General features: G+C 59.2%; 2 protein-coding genes across 2 annotated transcripts; one reads left to right on the forward strand and one right to left on the reverse strand.

Annotated features, from left to right (window-relative positions):
* The first annotated feature begins 4,241 nt into the window (after positions 1 to 4,241).
* Positions 4,242 to 15,568, forward strand: DBNL (drebrin like). The gene is made up of 14 exons (XM_040087876.2): positions 4,242 to 4,345; positions 4,808 to 4,863; positions 6,657 to 6,769; positions 6,971 to 7,045; positions 7,323 to 7,469; positions 8,077 to 8,154; positions 8,751 to 8,902; positions 9,589 to 9,643; positions 10,179 to 10,253; positions 10,352 to 10,454; positions 11,736 to 11,846; positions 13,010 to 13,113; positions 14,106 to 14,211; positions 14,522 to 15,568. Exons 1-14 carry the CDS (start codon positions 4,263 to 4,265, stop codon positions 14,659 to 14,661), a joined length of 1,398 nt encoding a protein of 465 aa, XP_039943810.1. The 5' UTR covers positions 4,242 to 4,262; the 3' UTR covers positions 14,662 to 15,568.
* A 1,404-nt stretch (positions 15,569 to 16,972) lies between these two features.
* CAPG (capping actin protein, gelsolin like) lies at positions 16,973 to 23,851 on the reverse strand. Its single transcript, XM_040087600.1, is given in 14 exon segments — positions 16,973 to 17,139; positions 17,210 to 17,281; positions 17,359 to 17,423; positions 17,425 to 17,486; positions 17,790 to 17,885; positions 17,966 to 18,115; positions 18,521 to 18,766; positions 19,479 to 19,690; positions 19,743 to 19,799; positions 19,802 to 19,914; positions 19,981 to 20,013; positions 20,607 to 20,822; positions 21,371 to 21,504; positions 23,690 to 23,851. Coding segments are annotated over 14 exon segments (1,785 nt in total).
* Between the last annotated feature and the right edge of the window lie 123 nt (positions 23,852 to 23,974).

Consider the following 23,974-nt stretch of genomic DNA (forward strand, 5'->3'; position numbering starts at 1 on the left):
CCCCGCCGCCGCCGCCGCCACCGCCCGGAGGGTCGGGAATGCGTGGGGCGGCGGGGCGGGGAGGAGCCGGGATGCAAACCGACACCGGGGGCCGGGCAGGGGCTCGCACCGCCCCGCCGGGCCCGCACCGCTCCGCAGCGGCCCCGCACCAGCTCCGCCGCCGGCCACGCACTGGCCCCGCTGCCCACGGGGCGCCCACAGGCGACGGTCGGTCCCGCCGCGTCCTAGGCTCCCTGCAAGTTCGGAGCCCCCCCCAACCTGTCCGGGCTCTCCCCATTCCGTCCGTGCCGCCCTCATCCCGTCCGGGGCTCCTCTAGCTTGTTTAGTGTGCCCCACTCGTGGTCCCCCCATTCCATGCGGGGCGACACTTCTGACACATCGGAGTGTTCTCACCTTACTCACTGTCTCCCCCATTCCGTCCGTGCACCTCTCACCCTGCCCTAGTCTCCCCATCGTGCCCTGGGTCCCCTCACCTTTCCCAAGGGGTGCCCTCCCATCTGGGTGCTCCCATCCCTGACCCCCATCCCATTCAGTTCCCTCCACCCTCCCTGAGTGTCCTCATCCCACCCAGGGTGCCCCTCACTTCACCACCCCTGTCCTGCCGTGTCCCATTTCTGTGTATCAGGAGAGCCCACATCTCACCAGAGGGATTCTGACCTGCCACCGTGTCCTCGTGCCACCCATGTGTTTCACCAGACTAGAGTGACCCCAGTGCATTCCAGTGCCCCTGTCCCCTACCCCAGAGAATCCTCAGAGGGAGATGCCCATCTCTCCCCACAATGGGAGCAGGGTCCTGCCACGATTAATCCAGTCTGTGGAACAGATTAATCCAAAAATCCTTTCCCCCCTTCATTTTTACAGGGTGGGCTCGTTCCCCTGTGACAGGCACTTGCAGGGCTGGTGGGGTGACACCAAATGGGGCTTAATTCAGCATCTCCAAACCATTGTCTTTGTCCCATCCCATCACCCACCCCCTGACCGTGAACCCCGATCTCCAGCCGTCTCCAGTCCCCAAACCCCTGGGGCCACCACCCCCCGGCAGCCCCTTGCTCTGCGCCACAAAGGTTCTTCAGTTGCTTTGCCTGAAATACTTCATGAAAAGGCTTTTGTACCATCGAAATCGCTGGTGACCCCAGTCCCCCCTGCCCAAGATTCCCAAGGAAAAGCAGGAGGCAGCTGCGGGGTGGGGGGGAAGTGCCGGCTGGCCCTTCCCCACTCCCAGCCCTCCAGATGTTTTATTGCCCTGTGTTTAATTAACATTTCCAGCCACGTGCTGAATGGGGAACTCACATCTGCCCGTTCTTCCCAGACAGCTCCTTGTTCAGGGGTACATGGAGTAGGGGTATGGATATGTCCGGGGGTCTGTGTGAGTCCCAGGATGCTAAAAAACATAAATAATCACCTTATGCACTATTTTTGCCTATATTTCCCATAAATAATGTGGGATGAATGCTCAAGGTGTGAGGAGGTAGCTGGTTCCCAACAGGGGACATGTGGAGGGTGAACATCCCATGCCATGCAGCGCTCCCTGGGTGTTCCCCAACTTCGCACTAGTATGATGTCCTAAATCATAAAAAAGGCACTGGCAGCTCTGCAGTTTTGGGGTGTTCCCCAACATTTTTGTAGGTCCTACAAACACACGAGAGCCTCGTCAATGGGTTTCATCCACTGGGAGGTGACATCTGGTGTTCTGGGGGTGATGACCAGATGAATGGATGGGGGATCCTTGGGATGGAGGGGATGAGGGGTGTAAGGTGGGACCCTCTGACACCCCAAGATCTTCAGCCACCATAGGACCCTCAAACACCCCAGGACCTTCCACTGTTCCTTCACCCTTGGTCACTCCAGGAAGTCTGGACAACTTGGGACCCTCAGGTACCCGAGCACCCAGCACACACCCCATGACCTCAGGCCACTCTGGGACCCTTGAACACCCCAGAACCTTTGCACACCCCAGGACTCTCAGCCACCGCAGAACCCTTGGAAAATCTGTGACTCTCAGGTACCCCAGGACCTAGAGCAACCCCAGGAGTTTTAGATGCCTCGGGACCCTTGAACATCCCAGAACCCTCCATCACTCTAGTCACGATCAATCTCCTATCCCATCCCACTCCCGCAGATACGTTTTTCCCCGGGAGCTGGGGGCACGAGGGTATTCCCACCCCCCTTCCACCTCCTCAACTGAAGCCTGAAGTCCCAAGGAGACAAATCCTGACAGAGCACTGGAAACACCACGCTCTCTGGGGACAAACTGGGGGCCGGGCGGGGGGCTCGTTAAACCCCACCTCACCCTCCCAGGGCAGGGAGAGCTTGGGCCCCCATTATTTTCCCCGTATGTGAAGGCGGTGAGTTATGGGTGAGTTGCTCCCACCGTGGCCCCTGAGCCCGCAGGGGTGGGAATGAGACGCCGCAGGAGTTTTGGGGGGAACTCCCCCTCCCATCCCCGCGTCCTTGCTGCTCTCCCAAGTTTAAGGAGAGCCCAAATGTGGAGGAAGGCTCGAGGGACAGAAAAGGGAGCTGGTGGAGGGCCGCCCCGAAATCCCCCGAGCAGCCCTCCTCCATGCGGTGGCGGTGCCAGATGTTGGGGGAGGGCTGGGGGAACAATGATCTGCTAATGACCCATTAACACATCTTGGGGACACCGTCGCGCGAGGGTCACCCCGTGTCCCTCCGCCTCAGCTCACCTCCTGCCCCCCAAGAACACAGCTTCGGGAGAGCCATCGCCACGGCGGGGTGAGAGGCAGATTTTGGATGATTTGGGCTAAAATTGAGACCCATTTACACCCCGAAAAGCTCCAGGCTCCGAGCTGCTTCGGTACCCGTAAACACCCCCGGTGTGCCCCTCCACTCAGGTTGGGAAATGAGGGAAATCCCCGGAAATGCCGATTTTCTCCAGCCGGGGGCTGCCTTGAGGGGGTACGAGGGGCTGGGGATGAGTGTGTGGGATGTGGGCGCTGTCGGGGCTGCGCTGGCGCCGAGAACCCCGAGAACCCCCCGGGAGAGCGGGTGTCCCACAACAGCCCGGGATGGGGTCCCTGAGAACTGCCCTTGGGACCCCGAGAACCCTCCCGGGTGGGAGTCTACGAAAACTGATCTGGCACGGGGGACCCCGGAACTGCCCGGGAACGGGGCGCTCAAGAGTCATCCTGGGATGGGGGAGCCCCAGAACCGCCCTGGGCTGGGGGTCCCCTCGAGCCGCTCTGCGATAGAGGACCCCAAAAAATACCCGGGGTGGGGGGTCCGTGAAAGACGCCGAGCCCGGGGCTCAGGGGCGGGGACCTGTCGGGGGTGGTCTCTGTCCCTGTCGGGGGTGATCTCTCTCCCTCTCGGGGTCCGTTATTGATGGGCGGGCTCTGGGATTTGAGTGGGTGGTCTCTCTACCGGGAGCGTGGTCTAGCTGATCGGGAGCGCGAGATGCTTCTCGTGGGCGTGGTGTGATGGGGCGGGGCCGTCCGGAGGCGGGGCCTGGCACTTCCGGGGCGGTGTCGGGGGCGGTGCCGGTGGCACCGGGGGCTGCGGTGCCGGTAGCACCGGCGGGGCGGGGCCGGGGCGGGGCCGGGGCGGGGCCAGGGGCGGTGCCGGTAGCACTGGGGGCGGTGCCGGGGCGGTGCCGGTAGCACTGGGGGGTGGAGCCAGGGGAGGTGCCGGTAGCACTGGCGGGGCCGGGGCCGGAGCGGTGCCGGTAGCACTGGGGGGTGGAGCCAGGGGCGGTGCCGGTAACACCGGCGGGGCGGTGCCGGGGCGGTGCCGGTGGCACTGGGGGCGGTGCCGGGGCGGTGCCGGTAGAACTGGGGGCGGTGCCGGGGCGGTGCCGGTAACACCGGCGGGGTGGAGCCAGGGGCGGTGCCGGTAACACCGGCGGGGCGGTGCCAGGGGCGGTGCCGGTAGCACTGGGGGCGGTGGCGGTAGCACCGGCGGGGCGGTGCCAGGGGCGGTGCTGGTAGCACTGGGGGCGGTGGCGGTAGCACCGGCGGGGCGGGGCCAGGGGCGGTGCCGGTAGCACTGGGGGCGGTGCCGGTAGCACTGGGGGTGGAGCCAGGGGCGGTGCCGGTAACACCGGCGGGGCGGTGCCAGGGGCGGTGCCGGTAACACCGGCGGGGCGGTGCCAGGGGCGGTGCCGGTAGCACTGGGGGCGGTGCCGGGGCGGTGCCGGTAACACCGGCGGGGCGGTGCCAGGGGCGGTGCCGGGGCGGTGCCGGTAGCACCGGCGGGGCGGGGCCGGGGCGGTGTCGGCGGTGCCGGCGGGCGGAGCGGGCGCGGCCATGGCGCTGAACCTGGCCAAGAACGGGCGGGCGCTGCAGGAGGCCTACGGGAGCGTGGTGGCCGCGGGGAGCGCCACGGACTGGTGAGGGCGGCTCGGCGGGGCCCGGGGGTCGCTGAGGGGCGATGGGGGGGGGATGGGGGGCTGCGGGGGCGGGGGTGAAGTGTTCGGAGCAACGTGGGTGTTTGGGGTGGGGGATGGGGGTGCGGGGGAATCCGAGGAGGTGGGGAGGGCGATGGAGGGGTGGCAGTGAGAGAGGGATGGAGGCGGGTGGAACAGGGCCTGTGACAAAAAATACGGCTGAGCCAGTGCCTTGGGGGGATATGGGGTGAGAGGGGTCAGAGTGTGGGGGTGTTTGGGGGGATGTGGGGTGGGTGAAGGGGTAGAGGGGCGATTGGGGCTGGGCTGTGTGAGAAGATCAGGGCAGGTTGCAGGGGATCAGTGGGGCCCTGGGCTGTGGCGTGGCAGATTCCCGTGCACCTCAGGGACGTGTGAACACCCTACATGAGCACTGTGCTAAAAATCCCTCTTCTGCCTTAATTTTAGGGTTCTGTTCACCTATGAAGGCAACAGCAATGACCTGCGAGTGGCTGGCTCTGGAGGTGAGGATTTTGGGGACTATCCCCCTGTTTCCATGGCTTCCATGGCTCTGGGGGTCTTCTAGGGCTCATCTCACTGTAGCTGCCTGAAATGTCAGGGGGCAGGGGTTAGTCCCTGAGGGTGTTTTGGGGTTGCCCTTGGTGGTGGGACAAGGGTGGGAGCTGTATCGGGGTGTCCAGTGTGATTTTGGAGTGAGGAATATGGAGCAGAGCCTCACTGGCAGCTCTGCTTCTCCTTTCTTTTAACTTTCCTCCTTTCCAGAGGATCCAAAGTTTGGATCCTGGCAGCTCTTTGCATCCCTGAAGTATTTTAGATCCCGGATTTAGGCTGGACCACATGGTACTCCAAAGCCAGTTACTCAGCCAGGGCTCCCTACTCAATGCTCTTAAAGCTCCTCGTGTCCAATTCCCTTCTTCCCACTTTTTTTTTTTTTTTTTTAATTTGACTGCTGATTCTTACCCAGGCACTACTGGCTGGGAAGCTGAAGCCTTCAGGAAGCAGCACATCTAGACAGGTTTCCCCACACTCAGAATTTGCATCCTCTCATCCCTCCCCAGCTTCTTCCTTAATTTCCAAGTGTTTTTCCCAGCTCTGTGGAAGTTTCTGTGATGCTTCACAGGGTCTGCTGGAGCCCTTGGAGCCAGGGGTTTGGTGCTGGGGAATTTTGTTGAGGAAAACCCTCGTTGAGTCACAAACCAGAGTTCTGGGGAGCCGCAGAGGGTGTGCCCTGAACTCCCCGCAGATCCCTGCTCCCCCAGCACTCCTGTCATGTCCCTCTGTTCCAGCCCTCACCAACCAGCTTCAGACTTCCAACCTTCAACTTCCCTGTCGGGTTTGGAGCCAAATTTAGAGCCAAATCATAAATATTTAATAGGGAGGAGGAAATGATCTGGGTGATGGTGCAGAGCAGAACAAGCTGTGTTGGTCTTTGTTACTCCTGCTGGGGGTGATAAGGACCATTGGCTCTTTTCCCACTTTTCTGGGCTCAGATGACCCCGCACAGGAGGAATTGTGGTCTGGGGGAATATTTTTGAGATGAGAGTGTGCATTTTTGGTGGTTTTCCTCCTTTCCTAGTAGTTTATTGGTGTAGCGGGAGCAACACTGTTCCCTTTCCATTGCCAGTGCCTGAGCCCTGTATGGGATTTTCCTTCTGGGATTCACTCCCAAGTCCTCAAACCAGTGCTGAGACCACTCTAGGTGGTTGTAACAGGGAGGGAGGCGTTGAGGCAGGAGTTTCCCCATGGTGGACTAGCAGGACCTTTCCCCATGTGACCCTTTTGGTTTCTTCTCTACTTCCCATCTTGCGAAGCAGGAACAAGGCTCAGCCAGTTCCTCTACCACTTCTCAGCACCATTCCCACCCTCACTGAGGTGTTTCTGAGCATGGGTTTGTGCAGGAGCCTGTGGGCAAAACTGACAGCTGCCTGCTCTCATTAAAGCTTCTAATTGATTAGGGAGTGCGAGCAGCTCTTTCCCGTTCCCTGTCATGCCTGCAGTTGGTTGCAGATCTAGGATCTTTCCGTATGGGGTTTGTGAAGGCGTGAGTAAGAGGAACTGGGTGATGAAGGCTGCTGGGGATGGGAGTGGATGAGAAAAGGCTCCCAAATAATCATGTGGGTGATAAATAATCAGGTTATGAGTTTACAGAGTGAACACAGGGGTCTGAGGCACTCATGAGGTACCCACATCTAATGGGGAAAATCTCCGGGGAATACAGAGCTGGGGTGGGTTTGGCTGTTCCCACCACACGCACGGAACGGGCTGGACTCAGCCCCTCTCCTTCCTCCTGGGACAGATGGGGGGCTGGAGGAGATGGTGGAGGAGCTTAACAGCGGGAAGGTGATGTACGGCTTCTGCCGCGTGAAGGATCCCAATTCTGGGCTGCCCAAATACGTCCTCGTCAACTGGGTGAGTGGGGACAGACCTCGGCTTGATGGGAAGGGAGCTGGAACCCCTCTGCCCTGGGGCCAGGAGAGCAGCGGGTGTCCAGCCTGGAGAAGAGAGGGCTCCAGGGAGACCTCAGAGCCCCTTGCAGTGCCTTGAGGGGCTCCAGGAGAGCTGGAGAGGGCCTCAGGCTCAGATCCAGGTGCTGATGGTATCTCATTGCAGACGGGTGAAGGTGTCAATGACATGCGGAAAGGAGCCTGCGCCAACCACGTCAGCACTGTGGCCAACTTCTTGAAGGTCTGATCCCCCTCGTGTCCTCCCTCAGGAAGTCATTGAATGATTTGGGTTGGAGGAACTTTAGACCATCCCATTCCACCCCCCCGTCACGGTCAGGGACATCTTCCAGTGGACCAGCTTGCTCAAAAAATCCCTCTGGATATTTCCTCCTCACCAGAACCCTTTTCCTTCCCCTTGGGAGCTCTGGGAGCACAGACAGGACCTACCAGGGCAGGGTGGTGGCGTTGGGGCCTCCCAGAGTGATCCCCTCACCCCTGTCCTGGTTCCTCCTGCTCAGGGGGCTCACGTCACCATCAATGCCCGGGCAGAGGAAGATGTGGAGCCTGAACTCATCATGGAAAAGGTGGCCAAGGCCTCCGGAGCCAACTACAGCTTCCACAAGGAGAGCATCAAGTTCCAGGACTCGGGGCCCCAGGCTCCTGTAGTGAGTTGAATCAGTGAGGGCTTTTGGGTGCCTCTGGGTGGGGGGGAAGGTCTGGGACCACTATCTTCCCATGATGGAAGGGGCACCCTGGCCATTGACATGTTGGTGGAATGTTCAGCCTGGAGAAGGGAAGGCTCCAGAGAGAATTTAGGGCCCCTTCCAGTGCCTAAAGGGGCTCCAAGAGAGCCAGAGAAAGACTTTGCATCAAGGCACAGAGTAACAAGGAGGAATAATAGCATCCCACTGCCAGAGGGCAGGTTTGAAGCATGGAAACATGATTTGCGTTGGAGGGACCTTAAAGCCCATCCAGTCCCACCCCCTGCCATGGGCAGGGACATCTCCCACTATCCCAGGGTGCTCCAAGCCTCTCCAGCCTAGCCTTGGACACTTCCAGGGATCCAGGGGCAGCAAGCTGTGCCAGGGCCAGCAATTCCATATTTTTGGCAATGTGCACGTCGCTTGCCTCACCCAGCACTCCTTTAAATTGTGAGGCAAAGCATCAAGTTATAGGAACTTCTTTTAGAAGTCCCAGACTGTGCTGACTTTGGCTGATTTTTGACCAAAAAAAAAAAAAAAGGCAAAAAAGATTTCTCTGTGTCTTCCTCAGGGCTCTGTGTACCAGAAGACAAATGCAATGTCCGAAATCAAGCGGGTAAATAAGGATAATTTCTGGGCCAAAGCAGAGGTGAGTGAACACGTGCCTTGGAGCACAAAGTGTTTGGATTTAGCTGGAAATTATTCTCCATATGCTTATTCCCTGTCTGGGATCAGGGGAGTCCTGCCTGGAATCAGGCATCAAAAGCTCAGGGAAGTGCAGAGCTACTGCCTTGGGGTTGCTCAGAGAGGAGGGGCTGGGTCTTGAAGTGGAAGGTGCTCCTTTATCTCGTCTGAATTTGGCTCGGGGCTGCTGGGGTGGGCTCAGGAAGAGAGGGCTGGGATGCACCCTGGCTCTCCTGGCAGACAACTGGGCTGCATCCCAGCTCCCAGCAAATCCCAGCTGGGTAAGGAAACTGGTTTTTGACCTCTCCAAGGGCTGTTCCCTGTCTCCTTCCCTTTCACCTTAGGTTTTATGGGGTTAAGCAATAATGTGTGAACCTTCTGACTGGATAAGTGTCCTGGGATCCACCACAAGCTCGGGGATCCACCGTGTGCCCTGGGATATGCCGTGTCCCCTGGGACCTGCTGTGTGCCCCAGGATGCAGAGGCCCAGGGGGTTCTGAGCACTGACCCCCACCCCTCTGAGCCCAGGAAGCCCAAGCCTCTGTGCCTGTCTCCCCTCAGAAGGATGAGGAGAACCGCCGGCTGGAGGAGAAGAGGAGGGCGGAGGAAGAGCGTCAGCGGCTGGAGCGGGAGTGGCGGGAGCGGGAGCTGCAGGAGGCAGCGGGGCGGGAGCAGATGTTTAAAGCCAGATCCAGTGAAATTGAAGCCCAGAAGTGAGTGGGGTTTTGGGAATGATTCCCAGAGCCCATTCTGCTCTCTGGGGTCCCTGTGGTGCTACATGTCCCTGTCACTACCTCTCTGACCTGCCTCCACTCCAGCAAAGTTTATTCCTTAGGAAGTGGTGGATCATGTCCATGCATTTCCCACTGCTAGAATTCCTGCAGTCCCAGGAAATCTCCTTTAGGAGAACAGATATGAGGGGTTCTTGCTCCAGCTGTGGAGGGAACATCTCCCTAGCTAACCCCCAAGGAGCTCGATGCTTGTCGAGCATCATCCCTGAGTCTCCCTGCCCATGGATCCTGCTCCAGGACTACTCCTCCTTTTGCTTCCCAAACTCTTGCCTGGCACCCATGGTCCCTATTTTTGGGGTGTCAGAGGTCCAGGGAACTCCAAGCCGCACAGGGACCATTCCAGGGAAATCTGCCCAGCTCCCATATCAAGATGCTCATGTCTATATCCCAAAGGAAGAGATTTCCCTGGAATGATCCCACTATTTGGAGCAGCTCTTGCCCCTCTCACTGTGCTCCTCTCTTCAAGGGTGACCTGTAGTGCCTTGTCAGCTCTGAAGTGAGGTGGAGCATTACCAAAGTGAGGGATGGCCTTCATGTGCTATTCTCAGGGACCTGGAATAGCAGGGTGAGGTCTCAAATCCTCAGTTCCAACCCATTTGTCCCCACAGGAGACTCCAGCAGCAACCGGAGGCTGAGAACAGGGACAGGGAGCAGCAGAAATGGGTGAGGCCTGGTGGTTGGCCCCAGGCGAGGTTTATCCATGGTGGAGGGGACAGGGCAAGTGGAAATGGCCTCAAGTTGCACAGGGGAGGTTTAAGTCGGATATTGGGCAAATTTCTGCATGGAAAGTGTTGTCTAGCTCTGCCACAGCTGCCCAGGAGCTGTGCCCCACAGCTGGCATCCGCATTCCTGGGGTTTAACAGCTGTGTGGATGTGGCACTTGGGGACAGGGGTTAGCGGTAGCCTTGGCTGTGCTGGGGAACCGTTGGACTTGATGCTCTCAGAGGGTTTTTCCAACCTAAACCATTCCACGATTCCATGACACCAAGTCCCTGTTTTCAACCCAGAATTCCCCCGTCTCCCACCCAGATCCAGGGTTTCCTCCTCATCCAGCCTCCCTTGCCACATCAGTTCCTTGGGTCTGGAGAGGGTGAAGGGGGTGGGTGGTTCTGGAAGGAATTGGAGGAGGCAGGAGGGGGTGAAGGGGGCAGGAGGGCTGCAGGGGCGGGCAGGTGCCCAGACATCCCCTGCGCTGTAGAAGGAGCAGGCCGAGGAGTACGAGGCGCAGCAGCGGAAGGGCGTCAAGAGAAGCGAGTCGGTGGAGAAAGCCCAGGTGAGGAACTGGGAGCCTGAGCCCCTGGGGACAGGGGGAGCTGCCTCGGCTCCGTGCTGCTCGGTGCCTTGACTGCGCCGTGTGCCCTTCCCGGGCAGGAGGCCGCCACGCTGATCGCGCAGAGAGCTGTGAACCCCCGAGACATCTTCAAGCAAAGGGAGAAAGCGGGGCCGGGAGACGTGGGGATGCCAGCACAGCCAGGTACGGCCCGGGCACGTGGAGAGGGCGCTGGGGGCGGGTCCCAGTGCCCACTGAGTGTCTCTGCATGTGGAGGGCTCCCAGTGGGGCAGTGATATTGTGAGGCCACAGTTGGAGCTGACAAAAGGCAGCTGATGTTCTCTGCTGTGCTGTGTCCCACACCTGGCTCCTGCCATTTTCCAGGCTGTGGGTCTAGCCAGGTTTTAATCACACAGACTGAAGATTTCCATACTCCCATTTCCCTTCAGAGCCTTAAAGGTGGGTTGGGTTTTTTTTGGTGGTTTTTTTTTTTTTTTTTTTTTTTTTTTTTTTGTTTTGTTTTGTTTTGTTTTGTTTTAATTAGAGTTCAATATATTAATACCAGGAAAACACCACTAGTCGCAATCTATCCTGACTGAATGAAATTTCACCCGAATTTTTGCACTGTCCCAGCCAAGCAGAATCTTGTGCTGTTAGAAGAGCCTGATCCAATCTCTCAGATAGGAATCAGGAAGTCTGCAAACCAGAGCTGAGAGCAGCTGAGGAAGTAGCAGTGAAGAATGCGTGACACCCTCGGGTGACTGCCTCTGCCACCTCCTCATCCTCCTCAGCCCAGCCCCCTCCAAAGCACCTTAAATTGATTCAGAATAATCACTTGGTGATAGGAGCATGAATCCCTACTTCCTTGGGCAGGCAAGCCATGTGTGGGAGAGGAGGGAATGTCACACTGGGAAAATGTCTTTCTGATAGACATCATGGGGAGAGACTGACTTTGTGGTATTTTATTAGGATTTGATGGTTTTCGTGGAGGAAAGGGAGATAAATGTCCTGGAATTGATCAGACCCAGCGATAAGGGTAGGCAGGAGGCTTGGTGCTGGTAGGGCTTGTCTGGGAATTCTCCTCAGCTTCTGTTTGGTTTGGAGGTGGAGGTGGGGAGATACCAGCACAGTTACCTCCTGCCACAGGAAATGCACCGGCAGAAACCAGTTTGCATCATCCCCTCCCAGTATGACGTCTGTGGAGTTCAAGGTGCTCCAAAAGTCACCCTGGAGAGCCAGAGGCAGAGCTGTCCAGCTCTTCTTCCTCCACAAAAATCAATTAAAAAAAAAAAAAAAAAAAAAAAAAAAAAAAAAGTTTTCCTTGGCTGCTGCTGTAACCAGTTGCCAAACTTGTTTTCCACAACCAGGATTAGAGCTGGAAAATCCTGCTTGGGAGGGTGACCCAGCAGTACCTGTGGGTGCACAGTCAGGCTGGGAGCCCCCCTGCCTGAGCAGCTCCTGCAGCTCCTTCAGTTCCTTTTCCAGGGAAGCTCCGCAGCCCATTCCTGCAGAAGGAGACGAACGCCGTGCCCGGTGCTGCCTCCTCCAGCCGGGATGTTTGGGGGTCCCCGCCGGCCTCCCCAGTGCCTGCAGCCGGTATGTGCTTGGCTCCCTGCACTCCCCAAAGCTTTTCTCCTTGTCTTTCCAACTAGATCTCACAAAATTGGGCATTTTGAGGCTGGGCTTGGAGATTCCATTTGGTTTTCTCCTGGGCTTTGTCTCCAGCCAGGGGTTAGTGTGATGCTGAGGATGAGGATGGTTCCTGCTTGTCTCCAGCCAAAGGCTCAGTGCCTGGGGGATGAGGATATGTCCTGCTGGAATTCAGACTGGAATTTGGCTCTGCATACCCCCAGCCTTCCTCCAGACCTGCCACAAGGGCTTGGACAGTCAAGCTTGGACTTCTCCAGAATGCCCCAAGGCCCAGCTGAGGTTGCTCAGTCCCTGTGCAGGGGTTTCCCTGCTCCAGAGTTAGACTTGATTGTTTCCTTGTTGCAGTAAAGTCACAGGCACAGAGTGACAGGGTAAGAGGGGCTGGCTTCTCACTGCCAGAGGGCAGGGTTAGATGGGACATTGGGAAGGAATCCTTCCCTATGAGGGTGGGGTACTGGTTGTCCAGAGAAGCTGTGGCTGCCCCAGGATCTCTGGAATGCCAGGTTGGACTGGGCTGGGAGCAGCCTGGGACAGTGGAAGGTGTCCCTGCCCAACCAACTTCCCAGTAGTCTGGGGGAGGAGGAGATTCCAGAGAAGGGCTGGCTGTGCCCAGAGGTCTCCCCATGTGCTGTAGGTGGCACCGAGGGCTGCCCTTGTCCCTGAATCATGGAATCACAGATTCCTTTGGTTTGGATGGACTCTCAGAAACCATCTACTTCTACCTCCCCTGCCACGGGCAGGGAACCAGGGAGGTGCTGGTGCCGCTCCGATGTCCCCAGGCCACTGTCACCACTAGATGCTGCTCTTGGCCAAGACCTCTGCTCCAGCCCTTCCCCTCCAGGGGAATTTTTTCATCTTGAGCGAGTTTCTCCCTTCTTTGTCTTTATCCCCTCCCTATCAGAGATAGATCTCTCCTTTATCCTTTCCACTGCTCCCGAAACCCCTCCTCACTCCATCCCATGCTTCCTGCCTGCTCCATCTCCTGGCTGGACGTGAGGCCCAGGGGACACCCAACTCCTGAGCAGGTACCTGGTGTCACTCCAGTCCAGGGCAGGAGCCAGATGATGGGACCGCATGGTTTTGGTGACAGATCTCTTGTTTCTCCTCAGGACAAGACTCCAGATACAATTCTGGTGTCCCAGGGTCCCACGTGGAAGAGAATCTGTATGAGGAGCCTCCAGAGCCCTCGGCCATCTATGAGGAGCCGCCCCAGGTGAGTTTGGAGGGCAGGGGCTGGATCTGTGTGGGAGAGTGTGGCTTCTCCCATCCCTAGGATGAGCCTGGAACACTCTTCTTAGCTAAAATAGTAGGAAACAGCAAAACCCCAGAGCTCAGATGTACTCAGGATGCACCCATGTGGCAAAGGGCTGCTGCTATGCCCCTTCCCAGTGCTCCCAGTGGGAGACACTGGTGCTAAGTCCCTGGCACCCATCCTGCACCCCAGGGTTGCCCCAGCTGTTGTCAGTGTCACATCCCAGAACCAGTGAGGGGAGAGGATCCATCAGCCTCTTCCAAAGCCATTTCTCCTCCTCCTGCTTCTCTGCACATCTGGGCCCAGTGGAGTTGGCAATCCCAGCCATTCCTGGTGCACTCCAGGATTCTCCAGTGGTGCATCGCAGCATTGTGCTGTGCTGCTGTCCTACACTCGGAGATATGGGGCCCCTCTGGTTTCTTCCATGCTCCCCAAACCATCGGCATTCCAAACAGTTTCTCATTCTGCAATTTGGAAATGTCCAGCAGGTTCCAAAGGATTCCAGAGGAGATGGGCTCAATGATCCCCTCAGCCTCTCCTGAGGAAAGCAAACCACAGCCAGCTCAGGCTCTGGCAGAAATGTTTCAGGAGCTGGAGTTTATTTGTTAGGGGATGAGCCTCTGCCTACAGCAGGAATCCCAAGGGATCAGAGGGGTTGTCTGCCACCGGTCTCCAGTGTTTCCATTGGGATGAGATCCCAAGGGACAGGGATTGGTGTTGAGCTAAGCAGAGATGTGGCCACCTTGGCTCTTTGGCTAAGAGCTGGTTTGCTGCTGTGGCAGACATGTGGCACAACTTCCCTGGAGCCCACATTTTATTCCAGAGGGCATCTGGAACCTCCAGCACACAGGTCTCCAAGCCTCAGGTGGCCGATATACATTTCTGGGCATTGGACATTGTTGTTCTCTTCCCTCCCACTGTTCTCCTGGTAATTCCTGCTCTCCTTCCTGAAGGAACAAGCTGACGATGCCAAATATGACTACAGGGTGGAGTACCAGGAGTCACTGGACCTGGCGGGGAAGGGGCTCTGTGCCCGGGCACTGTACGACTACCAGGCTGGTGAGACCCACAGAGCCATTGTCCTTGTCCCAAGTCCCACTCCAGCTCTCTTGGAGCCCCTTTAGGCACTGGAAGGGGCTCTAAGGTCTCCCTGGAATTTTCTCTGCTCCAGGCTGGACATTCCCAGTTCTCCCAGCATGTCTCCAGAGCAGAGGGGCTCCAGCCCTTGGAGCCCCTCCATGACCTTCTCTGGACTCAGAGCAGAGAGACCCAGCAGCTCCACGTCCCTCTTATCTTGGGAACCCAAGAGCTGGGTTAGTTCAGGTGGTCTGACCCCCCCCTCCCCTCCCCTCTCTCTTTCCCGCTGCAGCTGATGACACCGAGATCTCCTTTGATCCTGAGAACATCATCACCAACATCGAGATGATTGATGAGGGCTGGTGGCGCGGCTATGGCCCCGACGGCCACTTCGGGATGTTCCCCGCCAACTACGTGGAGCTGATAGAGTAGGGGAACTGGCAGGGGGCTAATGGGGGGCTCCAGACCCCTGGGATTGCTCCATACCCCTGAGACCACTCAGCTCCTGCCTGATTCTTTCAAATGACACGTGGCTTTTTCTTCTTCTCTATTTCTTTCTCTCTCTCAGTGAAGTGCCATTCCCCAGTCCCTTGACAGTGGGGCCCACCCAGGTGCTGCCCCCCTGTGCCCCATAGCTGCCCTTGGGTGGGTGAAGGAAGGGTCCCATCCCACCCTGAGCCTGCAGTGTTGGTCTCCCCCTCCTCCCTCGGCTTTGGAGTGGGAAGGAGGGTGTGACAAATCCCTCAAAGGAACTTTCAGGGAACAGATTACCTCCTCTGTCCTCCCTCCCACCCGTGACTTGGACCTGCTGCAGCCACCCTGGAGGAGCCACTTTCCCAATTCTATTTCACTGAAAAAGCTCATCAGAATAATTTTGGAATCCTGCAGGGTCTGACATGACCAGGAGAGGTGAATCCTGGCTCTGTTCCCCACCGCCCTGAGCACACTGAGCCCGCCACATGTGATCCTGTGTTTTCCTCCCTGCTCTCCCCGCTGTTCTGTTCCCTCACCCCAAACATGCTCTGGGGATTTGAACTGGGAGTGAATAACCTCCCCTGCAGCACAGATCCAGCCCGGCCAAGCACGTGGGGCCCCCTCCCCATCCCCCAAGCTCACTGTGAACAAGGAAAAGCCCTGCCCAGCCCCTCCCCCAATACAGTTTCCTGCCCTGATGTCACTTTAGGAATAAAAGGAGAGAAAGAGTTGGGACATGGGGGGTCCCAGCTCACCCAGCCCTCCTGCGGGTGCTGGGGGACACGGTGGCATCTCCGAGTCCCTCCCCCGACCTCCTGCTTCTCCTTGCTCCCTCCCCAGCTACAATAAAAGGGCTTTTCTTTGATGATGGATGGAGCGGGATCCTGGTGGGAATTGGAGAGGAATGCCAGGGGTTTGATAGTGCCAGACATTATCACACCAGGTTGTCGTGAGCAGGGGCCGAGGAGGGAGTAAATGGGGACATAATTAGTCTCAACACTAATTGTTTGGGTCTAATGAGGGAGGAAGCAGCTTGCAGTGGTTGTCCTGGGATCTGGGTGACCCCAGGGGGGAGGGGGGCTTTGTGGGTGTGGCTGGTGGCACTGGTGGTTTGAGAACACAGGATACTGGGGGTGTAGGGACTGTGGAGAGAGCAGAGGGTGGACAGGGAGGTGCAGTGGAGAGTTGGAGACATGGGGAATCTGGGGATATGGGGGACCCATGGTGGTGGCCAGATGGGTGCCTCAGGCCATCTCCCACCCTTCCCAAACACATGGGGTCAGGTGCTCACACAGGGACCCAGGGACATCGTGTGGCTATGGGCATCACACTCTCAGGGGCAGAGAACTGGTGGCACAGGTGGCCCTGCTGTGTGCCATGTGGGGTGGCATCACACCAGGGTGCTGGAGACACTTCACCCCCTGCACTGGCACTGCCCTGTCCTGTCTGGGTCCCCTCATGCCTCCCCGTGCCCGGGGCTGGTACCACACCCATCAGGACATGGCACTGTCCCTTCATTCACCAGGACCTGGGCGCAGGGGTGGGCACAGCACGGGCACAGTGTGGCACAGGCACATGCAAGAAGGTGGGGAAAGCATGCAGGTGGCAAAACTGGCAGCAGCGTGGAAGGGTGGTGACTTGTGGGCATGGCATGGACTTGGGTTGGTGTAGGGATGGGGATGGAGGTAAGCATGAAGTGAGCAAAGGAATTGGGATGATTGGATGGCACAGGGGCAGGGGTGGCATGGGTTTGGGTATGGCAAGGAGATTGGGATGGCATGGGGACAGAGTTGTCACAGAAAGGACATGGCATGGATTTGGAGATGGCATGGGCATGGCACAGCGTGGGCATGGGAATGGGGAAGGAAGCGCCATGGGCATGAGAATGGCAAAGGGACAGACAGGAATGATGTGTGCATGGGGCAAACAGAGGCACGGGGATGACAGCAGTGTCGTGCACAGGGGTAGACATGACAGCTTGGGGTTGGGGTGACATGGGAATGGCACAAGGAGGAGAATGACTGGCATGGAGGGGAAGATGGCAGGGGCTTGGGCGTGGAGTTGGCATAGCAATGGCACAGGGATAGGGATGACATGGGCTTGGGGATGGCATGGAGATGAGCCTGGCATGGACATAGTGTGGGCAAAGGCATGGGGATATCACAGCAGTAGAGATGGCATGGGCTTGGTATGGGATATCAAGGATGTGATGCACAAGGATGTGAATGCCAACAGTATGGGGATGGGATGGGCACAGGGACAGGGACAGCTAAACAGAGTGCAGCCGTTGCTGGGAGCTGGCACAAGCCTGGTCACACTCTGGGTCAGGCACTGCCCCATGGGCACTTGCTGCCCATTTCCAGCTGGAGAAGAACTGCTTGAAGAAGGGTGTCCTGTGGCCCTGGGACAGGATTTCCACCTGTGGGGACAGGGACACTTAGGGGACAGGGATTGGGAGGGGGTGATGCCTCCCATGCAGCCCCTGGGCACTGTTCAGCATTTGCACCCACCATGCAGGCGATCACCTCCTCAGCCGCCCTCAGAGCTGCCTGGCGCTCCTGCTCGTTGGCACTGCACCCTGCAGAGGGGGATGTCAGAGCCGCTCTGGGGACAGGCCCTATCTCCATGCCACCCTGTATCCCCATCCCTGGGCACCTTTCCAGAAGACCATCCCACCAGTGCCGTTGTCTAGCACAAAGCAGTCCTCAGGGCAGAGCAGACTGGCTGACAGGGCTGCTGGTGCCCACCTGGGTCAGGTCCATGTGCCCTGTCGCATCCGACACCTGCCCACAGAGGGGACATCACTGTGGGGTCACCTGGGTTCTCTCCCTCCCCCCCAGCCACTCCGGCATTCCTCATCCTTGGCTGCTCCAGGGCCCCTGTGGTGTCCCCTGGGGCCATTGCAGTGTCTGTCCTCTGGCCATGCTCAGCTCCGTGTGGCTTTCCTAAGGGTCACCAGAGTGTCCCTGGGCTATGTCCAACCTCATGTGCTCCTGGGGGCCGTCACTGTGTCCTCTGGCTGTGCCCAGCCTCACGTACCTTCTGTGCCTGCCATAGTGACACTTACATATGCCCAACCCCGGTGCCATAATGGCATGGACAGCTGCCCCCGTGTTGCTCTGATCAGGCACCATGTCCTCCTCAGGGCTGCCCTCCTGCAAGGGGGGCTTGGGGCCCAGCACCTGCCAGGGGATGAGATGGGGAGGTCATGGAGCAACCCCAGGGACACCCAAATCCCCGTCTCTGCCCTGTGGGGACACACCTGGACCATCTCAGGTGGCTCCTCGCCATCAGCCACAATCTCCAGGAGTGCTTTGCCGCCCCGCTCACTGTCCCGGATGGCACCGGCCAGCTCCTGCACCCTGCTGTGCTCCAGGACATTGCCCTGGGCCCCACACCAGATGAAGAGGGTCTGGGGATAGGGAGGGGGACAGTGGTGATGGAACTGCTCCATGGTAGCCCTCAACCTACCTTGCCCAGGCTGGGGATGGAGCAGCCACTGAGGTTAAAGCTGGTCCAGGGAGATTCCATGACAGGAAGAGGGGCACTCCAACAGATAGACAGACATGCCTATGGATAGGAAAATGTCCCAGTGGCCACTGGAAGGACAGACAGACACCCCAAGAGGAAGAAAAACAGCCAGTCCTGTGGATGAACAGGCGCCCCAATGAAGAGAGACATGCCATTGAGCCGATGGACACCCCAGAGGATTGAGGAGCACACAAGACTTTGCACCTGGTGAGAAGGGTCTGGAGACCAGGGAAGGCAACAGCGGGGACAAGGACGGGGACAGTGGGGACAGGTGTCCTCTGCCCACCTGTCACAGGCCGAGGAGGAAGCAGTCGGCAGTGTTGAAGCTGGCCTAGGACAGGTCCCGCTGGCTTGCCCAGATCTTCCTCTTGCCCTTCCCCTGGTAGAGTTTGGGTGTGGGGTTGGGGCCAGGGTGGGTGTGCTTAACGGCTGAGGCCACACCGCCCTGCTGCTGGCACGGGGTGGGGGGCTCAGCAACCAAACAGGGGTGACAACCACCCAGCACGGACACTGCAACCACCCAGCACGGACACTGCAACCACCCAGCACGGACACTGAAACCATGCAGCACGGACACTGAAACCATCCAGCACGGACACTGAAACCATGCAGCACGGACACTGAAACCACCCAGCACGGACACTGCAACCACCCAGCACGGACACTGGAACCACCCAGCACAGACACTGCAACCACCCAGCACGGACACTGAAACCATGCAGCACGGACACTGAAACCATCCAGCACGGACACTGAAACCATGCAGCACGGACACTGAAACCACCCAGCACGGACACTGCAACCACCCAGCACGGACACTGCAACCACCCAGCACGGACACTGCAACCACCCAGCACGGACACTGAAACCATGCAGCATGGACACTGCAACCACCCAGCACGGACACTGAAACCACCCAGCAGAACACTGCAACCACCCAGCAGGACACTGAAACCACCCAGCACGGACACTGAAACCACCCAGCACGGACACTGCAACCACCCAGCACGGACACTGAAACCACCCAGCACGGACACTGCAACCACCCAGCATGGACACTGAAACCACCCAGCACGGACACTGCAACCACCCAGCACGGACACTGCAACCACCCAGCACGGACACTGAAACCATGCAGCACGGACACTGAAACCATGCAGCACGGACACTGAAACCACCCAGCACGGACACTGAAACCACCCAGCACGGACACTGCAACCACCCAGCACAGACACTGCAACCACCCAGCACGGATACTGAGCAGCTGTAAGGGTGCTGAGCATCCCTGGGGACCCCCATAGCGGGTAGGTGAAGCTGCAGGGGAAGTCCTCCACGAAGAGGTTGGAGTTTTTGCCCTGCACCTGGTGGTGGGTGACAGGATGCTGGTCCAGCAGCAAGCTCAGCTGGCTGCAGAGGAGGGTGCAGGGGCACCACTTGTCCTGCGAGGAGTCTCAGCCTGTGGGAGCCAGGTGAGCACCCGAGCCCACCTGCCCCCGCCCTGTGCTCACCCACCCACAGGTGGAGGTGGGCCTGCTCCTCCGGGCCATTGTACAGCACCAGGTAGTGTCCCCCGAGAAGAAAATGACCAGGGTGGCCTCAGGGACCCTCACTGGCCACAGCTGCTCCACCCACCGGACGTGCAGCCCTGAGCTGGTGGCACCAGGGTCAAAAGGGGAACCACTGTGGCGCAGCAGGTGGGGTCAGATGTGAGCAGTCAAGGGGGTGGGGGGAGTGGGGAGGGGGAACCTTTTGGGGAGAGCGGTGTACACGGCGTTGGGGCTGTGGGGACAGAGGGATGGACGGCCAGATGGACCCGGGGATGGGAAGCATGAGATGGTTGCAAAAGACGGAGAGCCAGGAGGGAGGTCAAGGACACTCTAGTAGACAGATTAATACCCAGAAGGACAGACAGATGCCCCAACAGACACCCAGAAGGACAAGTGGACACCCTGATAGACAGCCACCCAGAAGGACAGACAGACACACCAAGAGACATCCAGAAGGGCACCTTGTATGCCCAGATGGACACCCAGAAGGACAGAGGGACACCCCAATGCACACATGGACACATGAGGTAGATGGACACCCCAGTGGGCAGACAGACACCCAGAGGAGGGACAGACACCCCTAGGTACAGATGCAGGTCCCTATGGGTAGGGGGAGACTCCCATGGACAGACAGACAACCCAATAAATGGATACCAGGAAAATGGACAGGCACCCCAAACAGCCAGAGTTGTCCTGATGTACAGCCAGACAGCTGGAAGGACAGATGGACATCCCAGCAGACAGACAGACCCCAAGGGGGTGGAAAGCCCCCAGAACAGACAGAGAGCCGCGAGGAGTACATCCCACGACAAACAGACGGACAACCCGACAGCGTCCCCCTCCGAGGGACGGACGGACGGATCCCCGATGGACGGACGGACCCCCGAGTGATGCTCCGAGAGCGCCCGGCTCCGGCCGAGGCTGCGGACGAGCAGGAAGCCCCACGAGCCGGAAGGCGCCGGGAGTGACTCAGGCGCAGGAAAAGGTGGGGACGAGGGTGGCGAGACAGGGAGGGGAGTTGTGGGGACGCCGGGGCTGGGCCTGCCCGGGGGGGGAAAGGTGGACCCGGGTGCGGGTCCCCGCATTTGGAGGGGGGCATTGAGCCCTGGGATCTCCTCCCCTCCAGGAGACCCCTTCTTCACGCTCCCTGCCTCCATATGTTCATGGGATCCCCTGGGATCCCTCTTCACACTGCTGGACCCCCCACCATTCTGCGGACCCCCCACCATTCTGCGGACCCTCCTGAGGAACCCCCTCCTCCTGAATCCCTCCTCAGTGCTGCTGGGCCACCACACTCTCACGGGACCCCTCCACCCTGATGACACCCTAGTCCATCCTACTGGCACCCATCCCTTTCCAGGACTCCCCACCCCTCCCAGGACCCCCATCCCTCCCGTGCTACCTACGGGCCGTTCGCTCTGCAGTCCCAGGCCTCTGTCCCCTCCCAGGGGCTGGGGCGTCGCTGGGGGGCCGGGGGAGGTGGGATCTGTACTGGGAAGGGGGATTATACTGGGTGCGAAGATTATACTGGGAGCTGTGTGGGGGTGGAGCTGAACTGGAAGGGGGCTGCGGTGGCTGGGGGACTATACTGGGTGGTCTGCATGGGGGTGGGGGAGGTATACTGGGAGCTGTTACTGGTGGGGGGATTTCTACTGGGAATGGGAGGGCTGCACTGGGGGAGACCGCAGTGCGGGAAGGGAGGCGTGTTGTACTCGGGGCTGTACTGGGGGAGCCACGACAGGCTGAGGGGCTGGAGCCGGAGTGGGACTGGAAGGGGGAGCATTCCTGAGGGCTGGTGGGGTGCAGTAGGGGCTGCAGCCGGCTCAGTGGGAGGCACGGGGAGGTGCAGATGGGGCCCCCCAGCTCCCGGCAGGCCCCAGCATTGCTGGACAGTGAGTCATGGGTTGGGGGCGGGGGGGGGGGGGGGGCGTGGGTCACGCATGTGACGATCGCGGGCGGCCTGAGCTGCCACGTGGCCCTGCCACCACCACTGCCGCCCAGGGAGCCTGCAGGACCCGGGCGGGTGGGGGACACCCGGTGCACCCCAGCGTCACCCCCTAGAGCCCCCCAGCGCCCCAGGGGGCACCCTGGGCGTGCGCCCTCCAGCCTGAACCTCGACCCTGTAGGCAGAGGGGTTATGGGGGGTGTAATGCTTGTGCAGTGTGTGCAGAGCATGTGCACTGCATCCCCTGTGTGTGCTTCCTCTGTGCGCGGTGCGTGTGCGGGTAACCCAAGGCACTGCCACACGTGTGCAGGGTCTCACGTGCAGTGTGTGTTCCGTGCATGGGAACTCACGTGCAGTGTGTGCTCCATGTGCCTGATCCATGTGCAGTGTGTGTTCTGTGTGCAGGATCTCATGTGCAGTGTGTGTGTTCTGTGTGCAGGGTGTCACGTGCACTGTGTGTGTGTTCTGTGTGCAGGGTCTCATGTGCAGTGTGTGTGCGTATCACGTGTGTTCCATGTGTGGGATCTCATGTGCAGCATGTGACCCGTGTGCTGTGTGCAAGGTCTCACGTGCAGCATGTGACCCATGTGTGTTCTGTGTGCAGGGCCTCATGTGCAGTGTGTGTGTGTTCTGTGTGCAGGGTCTTATGTGCAGTGTGTGTGTGTTCTGTGTGCAGGGTCTTATGTGCAGTGTGTGTGCATATCACATGTGTTCCGTGTGTGGGATCTCATGTGCAGCGTGTCACCTGTGTGTGTTCCGTGTGCAGGGTGTCATGTGCAGTGTGTGTGTGTGTGTATCACATGTGTTCCGTGTGCAGGATCTCGTGTGCAGGATCTCATGTGCAGTGTGTGTGTATCACGTGTATTCTGTGTGCAGGGTGTCATATGCAGTGTGTGTGCGTATCACGTGTGTTCTGTGTGCAGGGCCTCATGTGCAGCGTGTGATCCATGTGTGTTCCGTGTGCAGGATCTCATGTGCAGTGTGTGTGCGTATCACTTGTGTTCCGTGTGCAGGATCTCATGTGCAGTGTGTGACCCGTGTGTGTTCTGTGTGCAAGGTCTCACATGCAGCATGTGACCCATGTGTGTTCCGTGTGCAGGATCTCATGTGCAGTGTGTGTGTGTGTTCTGTGTGCAGGGTTTCATGTGCAGTGTGTGTGCGTATCACGTGTGTTCTGTGTGCAAGGTCTCACGTGCAGCATGTGACCCATGTGTGTTCCATGTGCAGGATCTCATGTGCAGTGTGTGTGTGTGTTCTGTGTGCAGGGTGTCACGTGCAGTGTGTGTGCATATCACGTGTGTTCTGTGTGCAAGGTCTCATGTGCAGTGTGTGTGCGTATCACGTGTGTTCCATGTGCAGGGCCTCATGTGCAGTGTGTGACCCGTGTGTGTTCTGTGTGCAAGGTCTCACATGCAGCATGTGACCCATGTGTGCAGGATCTCATGTGCAGTGTGTGTGTGTGTTCTGTGTGCAGGGTCTCATGTGCAGCATGTGACCCATGTGTGTTCTGTGTGCAGGGCCTCATGTGCAGTGCGTGACCCGTGTGTGTGCTCTGTGTGCATGTGTGCCGTGTGTTCCATGTGCTGTGCATGTCCCTCATTCAGTGTCCTCACACACGCGTGTCCGTGTGCTGCTCCGGGTGCTGCGGTTCCCGTGTGCCATGCCTGCAGCGGGTGCAGCGGGTGTGTGCCCAGACCTTGTGCAGGTGCAGCGCTGGTGTGTGAGGCACTGTGCTGGGCTGTGGGGGTAGGGGCATGTGGCGTGTGCCCGCCCGTGCCAGGAGCGGTGCCGGTGCCCGGCCGGGTGCCAGCCCTGCGGCCGGGCCCTTACACGGCACGCGTGCCTGCTGTGATGGTGCCAGGGCCGGTGCCGGTGTCTTGCTGGTCCCCACACCCTGCAAGCGCTGATGCAGCGCCCGCCCCTGCAACCCAGACCTCGCAGAGCGCCAGTGCGGGCTCGGTACCAGTCCCAGGCGGTGCCGGTGCCAGTCGCCGTGCCAGTCCCGGTGTCGGTGCCCGGCAGCGCCAGTCCCGCGCGGTGTCAGTGCGGGTTCCCGGCCCCGGTGCAGCGCACGGTCCCCGGCCGGCGACAGTGACCGTGTCGGTGCCCGTCCCTTCAGTGCCATCCCGGCCCTGGTGAGCGTCGGTGCCGCCTCGGTGCCGAGCGGATCCCGCCCCCGGCCGCAGCACCGCCCCCAGCCCGCCCGTCAGGGGCTCTCGGGGCTTTCGAGGAGCGGGGCCGGTGCGGA

Source organism: Hirundo rustica, chromosome 28 (genome assembly GCF_015227805.2).
Source record: "Hirundo rustica isolate bHirRus1 chromosome 28, bHirRus1.pri.v3, whole genome shotgun sequence".
Taxonomy (NCBI): domain Eukaryota; kingdom Metazoa; phylum Chordata; class Aves; order Passeriformes; family Hirundinidae; genus Hirundo; species Hirundo rustica.